General features: G+C 36.2%; 1 protein-coding gene across 1 annotated transcript; it reads right to left on the reverse strand.

Annotated features, from left to right (window-relative positions):
- Positions 1-859: 859 nt before the first annotated feature.
- Positions 860-6,960, reverse strand: LOC127128027 (U4/U6 small nuclear ribonucleoprotein Prp31 homolog). Its single transcript, XM_051057288.1, has 8 exons — positions 6,792-6,960; positions 6,614-6,679; positions 6,385-6,522; positions 4,858-5,750; positions 4,672-4,742; positions 3,710-3,812; positions 3,487-3,562; positions 860-1,122 (listed from the first exon to the last, which is right to left on the reverse strand). The coding sequence occupies exons 1-8, from the start codon at positions 6,792-6,794 to the stop codon at positions 1,015-1,017; spliced, it is 1,458 nt and encodes a 485-aa protein (XP_050913245.1). The 5' UTR covers positions 6,795-6,960; the 3' UTR covers positions 860-1,014.
- Between the last annotated feature and the right edge of the window lie 3,928 nt (positions 6,961-10,888).

Genomic DNA, 10,888 nt, shown 5'->3' on the forward strand with positions numbered 1-10,888 from the left:
ATTATAAGAAAGTGTTTGAAATACTTTTAAGAAAAGTGACACCATTCACGATTCTAGCCTCGGTTTGCAACATTCAACATTCAACAATACCACAAATTCAAATAAGTTATAACAATGCAATATAATAGGTTATAAAATACTCCCATCCAAAATGACGTCGTTTTGACGAGTTAAAAAAAAAAATCAATTTGTCGGTTCAAGAAACCCATTGGATCTGATCGTTGAACCACTCAGGTCACACCAATTTTCATTGGATTGCCAACTACCATTAGTATCTGATGTCCAAATATGTCAACTCCTCGTGCATAAACTACATTATACAAGATTTTATAAGGGAGCTACTAGAAGATAAACAAATATTGTTGCTACTGAAAAATATGTCATATCTAAAGGAGAGTTAGGAGAGTTAATTTAGATGTGATGCTATCAAAAACACGATTTGCATTGCATTATAAAAGGCAGATGGAACATGAACGTCAGATATAAAATATAAAATGACTGTTCACTAAATTTGCATGTTTATGTAATTTACTAAATTTGATACATTTAAAGAATTAATTAAAACAGTATGCTTTCCATAAACTGACATTTGATTTTCTTTTTCATTTTCTTTAAGTACAAAACATTGACTTTTTTAGATGGCACCAACTAAACCCATGGTAACCAATTCTACTCAATGCATGAAGCTATGTCATTGGCCCTTAAGATGCCCTAAGAAACTTGATCTTTAGTTAACACAAACCTTGTAGTCTACATTGTCAGTTCTTTTTTCTTTTTTTTTTCTTAACCTATCTCATGAAAATGGTATAGGTTGTTTATCACTTCTCTATAACTATGAATAGAAACTTCAAAGCAAGCATTGGAAAAGTGATGATATACAGAGGGAACTTCAACACTCGGAAAACAGATTCACACATAATTATCTCCAAATATGGCTATGATACAAATTCAATGGTATGTTTTACCATATCACTAATTCAGGAGACAAAACAAGAACTCGGTTCATGCATGGTTTCAAGTCCTCTTGATCTTCGAAAATGTTCCTGTTTCAGAGAAGTAGGTGCTTTGAGTTCCACTACCAAGTTGATGCGCATGAGCCTGTGGATTTGTCAGCTCAATCCCCTGAAAATAGATAAATAAATAAACACGACTAAATAAATTACTGTGCTAAAAGCATTTTGAACTCGAACTCATATTCACCATCCATGCTAGTAAATATTAAATATTATTGATATACACATTATAGGGTTCAACTAGGCATCAAACGGTAAAGGACAAGAATAGATGAGAATGATGATCTTTATTGTGAAACTTGCACCGGATCAATGTGATCCAGAGGAAGAACAATACAAGGGTAATTTGAGAGTTCCCTAAAACCTCTCCCAGTTCAGTACTTACAACAATGACCAAACTTCTCACTTCCCTATCCTTCCTATTTATTACGACTGCTGGTTAGTTACAAGTGCCAGATCATAACAACTGCTGCTTAGTTACAAATGTCAGTTCACTAGTCTGTCATATAGATCTTTTTAACTAAAGATCTCCTATCATGTTCTTTTTCTCTTCAGATTATTTTGATGGTTTCACAAGTTTGCAACTCATATAAACAAATCTGCCACCTGTCTGACTCTGAGTATATCTTATTCAGTTAGATGCATTAACTAAATCACAGCCTAAAGACTGCAGTTTAATAAATGAAAAAACCAGGGAAATTTTACCAACCTACCTGAGCTAATTGCCTCAATGGAGAGGGCAAAGGAATTCGGTTGAGGAGTGGGATTTGGGAGGAACTAGGAAGCTTTAACACTGAGCCCCTCGAAGTACTAGCAGTCTCTTCCGTTTCTTATTTTCAGTTTGTGGTTTATGGGTTAATCCCCAGTTTTTGACTGTATCAGGATGGTTTTCAATCAATTAGTGTCAGAGTATTGACGCCGTGAATTGGTTCATGGACGCCAGATGCAAATACATAAAAGAGATTCAGGTGCAGTTATTGCAATTACTCCTAAGTCTTGAAAACATGGTGGTTGAATGTAGGAAATGACTGGAGATTCAAGTGTTCGAAGGAGATTAGGCTTGGGAAGGGTGATCGAGATTGACAAGCTTTCTAAATGAAGGAATCGACTAAGGAGAAGAAGCAACTGGCGGATTGTGATACTATACGATTAATTAGAGTATGAGAGCAAATGTGAAGGTACAATTGTATGAAGGGTGTTTGAGACGTAGAGACATGTATCACTGTTTCTCATGAGACAAACACTTTGCAGTTCAGCATCTAACAAGTCGCAATTTGCCAGTGGGAATCTCTTTAGAATATCAGAAGACAGATCCATAGGTGGAAGAAGTGATAATCAAGGAAATACTCATGACTAATGAAAAGGACGAAAACAGAAGTGGTTGCTGGTGAGAGTGAAGGGCATTAAATGAGAGAAGTCAATCACAAGGAGCCACGAACATGGTGGGGTATAGTAATGAGAGAAGTCAATCACAACTGGGGATGCCAAGACTGGGGTATAGTAGGGATGACAGAAAATTCTATTCTATCTAAAAGAGCATAACAAGTTCAAGATCAATGAACAAATGGACAATGACAAGATTCAAAATTGCTAAAATTGAAGGATGGTGGAATATTTGGGTTCCAATCGTCGTAGGAGCAGGACTCAGCTCATCAGAGTTAGATTCATTCCCCTAATTGACTTGAGATCACTGTAAAATTGTAACAGAGGGTTTTTATTCATGCTTTCTGGTTGATGGTGGTAGCTATGGGATTGAGAATCAATACAACCTTGTTCGCCTCCTTTACAAATGGGTGTGTTGTGATTTTAGATGCATCATGCATCTATAGAGTAGAGTGCTACAATTACGAGAAAAATTGTTTCTGCACTAGAGAGTCTTATATTCATTTACATTACTAAACCTCTTATTCGTGTCTGGGAGAAAATAATCATTATGTTTGTAGACTCATTCAATCAACCTTAAACTTGAGTTCTAAGCAAGTCTACACGAGTTTAGAAAAGTGATTTTGTATGGAAGCTAGTTTGGTTTTGCTGCATAGACTTGTAATCCCATATGACACTGAGTTAACTCAAATGTTTAGCAATCGTATCTCTATTCTCAAAGCAAAAAAGAATGACGAATCGTCACAAGATGGCTTCTGAAAGGACAGAACCTAGTATGGAAGTGGCTCAATGGGCAACATGGAATTCTAAAACACCTCAACTAGAGCATCACATGCCCAACGAGTTCCTAGATAAAGAAAAACCACATGTTGGTAGACATCCTTTTAATGATATTAACATGCCATTGACTTATTCGAGGACCTGGAAAACTTATGATGTGATTTGCCCCTAAATTTGCTTCCCATGCTTCACAGTACTTCCATTAACAGATTCCCATAACCATTTTTACACAAAAAAAACAACCCCTACACTAGTTATGCAGCTACAGAGCAAGAGAAAATCTACAGAAACAGTAATAGATGAAACTAACCTGTACTGGTGTAAATGCAAGACTTGAGGTTAAACCAGATGTAGCACCACTGCTACCATAATTCTTTTCCTTAAATCTGACAAATGAAAATAGTTCATCAGAATTGTCATTTTGTTTACTTAGATAATTACCAAGACAGGAATGATGATTAAGAATATTGCAACACAATTAATTAACCAGAAACTAAGATAAGTAGAACTAAAATCAGAAAGAAAAAACTAACTTTTTAGCAACTTTTGCAGCAAGTTTGCTTTGACCTGCTGACACACGAAGCTTGCCACTGCCAGCTTGACCAAGCATTCCATAACCCTCACCAAGACCGTCCCCTATAACACACATTGTAAAAATGTAAAAAATAAGGAGAAAATGACATTATTGCATATTAATTATTAAGCATATTAAAAGAATAAAAAACAAAAAAGGGATGATGTTCACTTCCAAAGGTTAGGTATTAGGAGTCTTATCATGTTAGAAGGGAGGTTTGTTTTAATCTTGGTCACACTAGTGGATCTGGATTATTGGAATTGAATTTGTAGTAGCACAATATTGTGTCTAAGGCTGGTAATAGTTACCCTATTACAACCATTGTACTTCCAATCCTAAAATTGTTGTTTGAACGCGTTGCAGGACATATTTCTAATTTATATTTTATTTTTCATAATTGGTTGTTTGTTTTCATGCTATATTAGAAAAAATCCAAGTCCTACATAGAATAAAGATAAGGTATGAAATGAGTTAATAAAGAACGACACCCTTCACCTTACAAGACAGTTTGTAAGGATGGGTTAAATTCCAATATAGAGCAAAAACAAGTCAACCAAAAGTTGTCTGATATTTCTACTCGTCCAGTTTGAGAGTTTTGAATAGAATTATAACAACTCATTTAAGCCATGTTAAGTTTCATGCATACAGTGTACTTTCTATTTCGATTATTAATTTAATAAGTATAATAGGAGTACTAATTAATGGGGAACCAGATCAAAACTACACTCACACAATCTAGCATAGTCATGGCTAACAGGGAGTTTGCTACCATAATATCACAATTATTCAAAGTAGCATTCCTGATATTCTGCTTTTCTCCTTCTAACTAATCTATAATTCCTTAACTACAAAAAGAAAAATGCAAAGCATTGCACTCCAAATGTAAATCAGATCAGGACAAGTGAAATCTGGTAAAATTACCTAAAGAGCTCTCTTCAGGAATTCCAAATTGCATCCTATTGGCTAACTTCCTCATGTCTGTTATTGCATACCTGACATAGGAATCAAAACAAATCATGAATTAGAAAGAAAAAAAAGTAAAAAATTAATATACTCTCACAGCCCTGCACCCTGAGATAAATAAGTAGTAGCAAACTTTCTGCTAACCTCTCCTTCATTTTCCTAAGCCTTCGACCACCTCTCTTCTTTTTAGGTTCAGAATCAGGCACTGGAAGTGGTTTCGGTTGCTTGGCAGGAGGGGGCTCTTGCCACTTCTCAATTTTTTTATGGATCTCATCCTTGAGGGATCTTCCAGTTTTCCCAGATGGGTCCCCACGTATTGAGTCTACTCGTGCCGCAAGTGTGGACTTTGCAGCCAGGAGTCGGCATGCGCGCATCCTTAAAGGAGGAGGAGTAGTCTGAAATATTTCTGTTTGCTCTATATAACCTACGTGAAATTGCGAAGTTGCAGTGGAGAATCCAGCGAGATTTTTTTTCTTGGCTCCAAGAAGCTGAACATTACAAGCCGGCATCTTTGCAAGAGCAGATAGACCACCAGCGGTTCCCATGAGTTTAGCTGCGACAGCACTCCCAACTATAGTAGAAACATTAGGGGCAATGTAACCCATTCTACTTTCTACAAAATCAAGAACTTTCTTCTTTGCTGAATCAAGAGCAAGAGCTCGATCACAAGCCTCAATTGTCTTACTAAGGACTTCTTCTGGAAGCGGCTTGCCAGTCGTAGTCGATGCTGTAACTGAGACAACCATGATAATGGCCGATGGTAAAAGCCCTTCTAAATCAACAAGAGTCAAATCCATTTCATTTCCTATCTTCTTAACAACACGTGCATAATCAATTGGGTGATGTACTAGTGACTCTAGCTCTGGAAATTTCAAACGATACTTGTCGCGAATAAAATTGTGAATAATGACAATTTCATTCTCAATGTCAACTGACAAAGCATTGCATTCCACAATTAATTGGTATTCAGGATCGTCTTCTAAATCTACTCCCTGAATTGAGACATCTGAACCCTTGTTAAGAGCTTCTTCCACTTTCTGCCATAAAGAATAACATTAGCCCTCAGTTACATGCCAAATTCAACACACGTCTAAATATATAAGAACCTCCATACATTTAGAAAAAAACAGAAAGAGAAACAATGATTAAGTAAAAACCAAACAAACAATGAGGGTTGTTAAAAGCTTCAGCTGCAACCAGTACAAAGCGGCCCAAAATTTGACTTGTTTAAACCGTGGCTAAAAAGAGCTCTGTAAAATATTTGTCACAATTACATCATGATAAAATAGGGTCCCTATTTGATTTGTCAGACTTAAATGTGGTTAACCTACACAGAGCCCCAAAAAATTTAAGACGGTCTTGCTTAACATGTCTTTGTTTTCAAATTCTACAAGTAGTCAAAACCTAATTTGCTCCATAGCAACAAACAATTATGTCGCTTGCTTCTCCGTTTCGGCATCTCATAACGCATGCCAATGAATACACAATCATACTCTTAGTTGAATTGATTCTAGATTTTACCAAAATTCAGAAACAATATAACAACAAATCTAGTTTTTAACTGCCTTCTACAACCAGAATTGCAACCTTATAAGTCTCATTCATAGCTGCAACACGCAACAGCAAGCACAACAATATAAAACCATCAAAAACCAAGTGATTACCACAAACCTGTATAACATCAATGTATCTCTGGGTTTTCTGCAACTTGGAAACACTATCCAAGTCCTCATAGTGAAGGTTTTCCAAATCAGCTAGGTCACCATCAACATCTTCATCCATGTCTGCCGCATCCACATCATCATCCGCCTGAGATAGACCCACCCACATTGCACATCAATTTAATCACACATACGAAAAAAATTGCTTCAAAATTTAAAATTTAAAATTAAAAACTCACAGGAATTTCAGCCTCGTTATCGGAGAGTTCATCGAGGTCGGCGAGAAAAGTGTCAGCAAGAGTAGCCTGCAACCAAATACAACAAAAATCGGAAACTTTAGTTCGATGTGTTGAAAGAATTAGGTTGAAAAATTGGGGTTGAGTAGAATTAGGAAGAGAATAAAGAGAGGGAAAGTACCATGTTTATGAGAGGTTGGAATCGTTCTGATTGTGGAAATTGTATGGGAGAATGGAAGAATATAGTTGGGAATGGGATTCGTGTGTTGAATGGAAGGATGGGTATGAATATGAAGATCTTAGCTCACTCTCTACAAGGCCCAACACGATTTTGAACCGTAGTGAGGATTAGTAAGGAATTTTTTTTTTAAATAACCAAATTTTTTTCAATTTAATTTCTTAAATAATTGTTTTTTCAAAATATTTACTAAAATAATTACTTTTTAAAAAATATGAAACATAGGCGTCAGTTGGATGGACGCATCCAATAAAAATGGTATTCATTGGCGCCACATGCAATTGTGCATGCATGTGAAGGCGCCAGATGCAATGGCGCATGCATGTGTAGGTCATGTGTAGGCGTCACGTGCAATGACGCATGCATAGTGCATTCTATGTGTGTGTGTCAATGTATGTGGCTACTGTTCCACCACTCATCTATAAATACAACATCATCCTCCCATAATTTTTCACACAACTTCTTACCCTCTCCTTTCATTTTCCTTCAATCTCCTTCAGTTTTCTTTAAAATGTTTATATATTCATACTTGTATCCTTATATTCACAAGAGAAATGTTGATTTAATCTTTTCAGCAGTGCAGCCTCCGATGGAGATCCGACTTTGGAATGTAGATACGTTCGAACATCTTAGCAGAACCTTGAATCATTGGTTAGATGGAGAAATTGCAGATGGTGAAAGAATCGAAAGAATTCAATGGCTTGATACGACGTTCAACCAAAATGGAGAAGTTCGTTTATGTGTCAATATTAAAATTGACAGAGACGTTCACAGGATGATGTATACTTCTCACAAAATTATTTTGATGGTTGTAATCGCATAATTATGTTGTTTATGTGTTGTATTTGTTTGTGATGTTATTTTATTTGTTGTAGTTTCTTGGGTTGTTGTTTAATTATTGTATTTGTTTTGCTTATTATATGAAAAGAATGTTGTTTTGTTTTGCTTATTATATGAAATGAATGTTGTTTTTAATATAACGCAAAAGAGTTACAATTAAAATTATCTTGTTGTGCTTGTTCCAACACTTGGACAGTTAGTACGATTATGATCGGACTAGCGACATGAACTACATAATCTAACCATTTTGTTCGTGGTATCCATTTCGGTTCGAATACGGGTGTTGTTTGGGCGACCCTTTTTCTTTCTTCGCATTATTTCATTGTGTCAGAGAATGTCCCCTTGATATGCAAACCAATAATCCTCTTTTGCTACCACAGAAAAGCTAATTTTGTAAACATTGCAAAGGTTTATGACTTTGTAAACGTCAGATAGTAAGTTAGAAGGATCATGTCGAATCTTTGAACATGTCGCTATGACATGGGAGCAGGGCATACGAAAGGCTTTCAACTTTTCGCATTTGCACCAACCTCTATCTAGTTCCACTCAATAGCGTCCCCTCGGCATGCCTTCATTATGATCCATTGACTCAGCAACATTGTACCAACCTTTAGTGCGGTTAAACACTATGACCACATGTGTGTTAGCTTTGGCAGCTTCCTCTTTAATGAATTTCATTGAAGCATAACTGAACAACTATCTGGATTGTAACACTGAACTCCATTTGGAACGTATGATCTCAAACAACTTCCCTAGCCTAAAATAGGTTGCTTGCACTATAGCGGTTATTGGTAGGTTTCAGATGCTTTTGAAGACAGAGTTCATTGATCCATAAGATTTGTTGTCATATGGCCTCATCGGTGACAGTTGTCATATGCTCTAGTCCACTTCTCCAATGGAATATTGTCGATCCATCCTACTGCATTTGTGTTTGACAATTTGATGTCTTTACAGTAGTGTTTGAAAGACGGTTCTGGTAATGCATATCCTGCATTGACAACCTTCTTCCGCAATGTTTTTTCTTTGATCTCCGCATGAAATTTTGAGTGATATGTCTAATGCATTAGACATGTGTCGAAGGAGGATCCTGCCAGCCATTATCAATGTTTTTATAAGCACTCATTATTGAAGGGTGTTTGTCTGTGATCAAACATAAGTTAGGCTGAGGAGCAACGTGCAATCAGGGATTTTTTTAGGAAAAAACTCCGTCCTCCAACAGTCTCTCATTCAACTAGTGCAAATGCGATTGGAAAAATGTTGTTGTTGTCATCTTGTGTCACTGCCATCAGTAGCGTTCCTTTGTATTTCTCGTACAATCATGCACCATCAATTTATATAATAGGTTTACAAAAACCAAAACCTTTGATGCATGGTTGATATGCCTAGAAGATTCGGTGGAATATGCCATTACCACTAACACAAGTCTCGTCTGGGGTATACGCCGACAATGTTTTCAGCTGCCTTAGTCCTAGCTATCCATGTCTTTCTGTATGATGGGGTATAGTTGTATTGTGTAACAATATGCGATATTATTGTAGTCACCTTTACAACGGATTGTCGTTAATGACAAACAAAATTTTATCACATATTAACTAAGAGCTAAGTTTGTGATGGTCCTGTATTGGGTTCGTGATTAAGCATGTGTGAACTGGAACCAACCATCAAACACCCAACCACCCAACCAATTCATGCCACACACCCAAACTCAAACCCAAGAACTAAACTCTAACCACCAACAACCATACACAACCACCACATTTGTCTATAGCCTAGATGATTCATACGATTCAATCTCATCCCATCATAGCCCTTCACTTATGAACACTCAAACATCTCAACGCCACAACACTCAACCATTGTTTGACTTTATTACACCATAGGTGTAGCGGGAAATTCATGATCATCAAGTTATTGACAAGCTAGAGATCAATTAACAAGAGTCGCCACCGCGCTTTTATTGTTTCCAAGGGAAAAGGGAAAAAGTACGAACAAAACCCAAAAAAAGTAAGAAGTTTTCAAATAAAAACTAATAAAAGTCAAAGATCACAGGTAAGGGGGTTGGTTACACAGAGGGAAGGTGTTAGCACCCAAAGTGTCTTAGGTACTCCAAGGGAGACCTTTTTGTGTGCATATGTATTTTGTACAAAGTGATGTTTACAAACAAATAGAATGGAGGGATGAGAAAAGAATTCATTAATTATATTTTTTGTGTTTGACAAGACCTTCGGACTTGCGCCTACGTACCAACATAAAAATGAGGGATCAAAACCTCGTAGTTTGTGATACAAATTTTAAAATGGATGCATTGGTTTTAATAAAATTTAAGTTTGAAAGGCACAAAGACCTAAAAATGGTTTGAATGAGTTAGTTCTTTTTGGCTTCTTGTGAAAGTTTAGGTCAAGTATAGTTAAGTTTATTCACAAGTTTGATTTAAGAAAAGAATTTTGAAAATGCAATGGCATAAGACCAAAGCTTCTATCTTTTTGCAAAAAGTGGTCAAAGTTTAGAACAAAAATAGTTCATACAAAGAAGATTTTGAAAAAAGAGGGAGATATTTTGTAATTAAAGAAATGGGGAGAAGATGAAGAGACTAATCCTATGTACAAAATTAAAAGTTTAGAGTTGAAAAGATCTGACCGAGTGGGTAGCAATCCAATAGGCAAAAATGTCAAAAGTGTTGGTGTAAGCCCTAGAGGCCAATAATTTTGGTACTTGTATCGAATTATTTATTAATTAATAAAAGGCTTTTTCTTTATTATGTTTGATTAATAAAGTCCCTAGAATAGCTAGTCCGTTTAATGTATCAAGTATGACTTAATCATGAGATCATATTAAACATAAGGACACTATTCTTAAAGTATTCGTAGTCGAGCTTTATTGTGAAGTGGGATAACATTAAAGCATTAAGACTATTATGTTTGTAGACTGATGATCACATCTCATGGATCATGGATAAGGAGTTATCAAGTCTTAAACATAGGTATGAATATTAAGAGTAATATTTATACCGGATTGACCCGCTATGAGAATACTATTTAGAAAGTTATGCAAAGTGTCATAAGTTATTCTCATGGTGATAATGGTGTATACCACTCTTCGACCTGAAACCACTATGGATCCTAGATGTAGAGTCGAGTGCTTTATTGTTGATCCAACGTTGTCCGTAACTGGATAACCATAAAGACAATTGATGGGTACTC

Source organism: Lathyrus oleraceus, chromosome 3, assembly GCF_024323335.1.
Source record: "Lathyrus oleraceus cultivar Zhongwan6 chromosome 3, CAAS_Psat_ZW6_1.0, whole genome shotgun sequence".
Classification (NCBI taxonomy): Eukaryota; Viridiplantae; Streptophyta; class Magnoliopsida; order Fabales; family Fabaceae; genus Lathyrus; species Lathyrus oleraceus.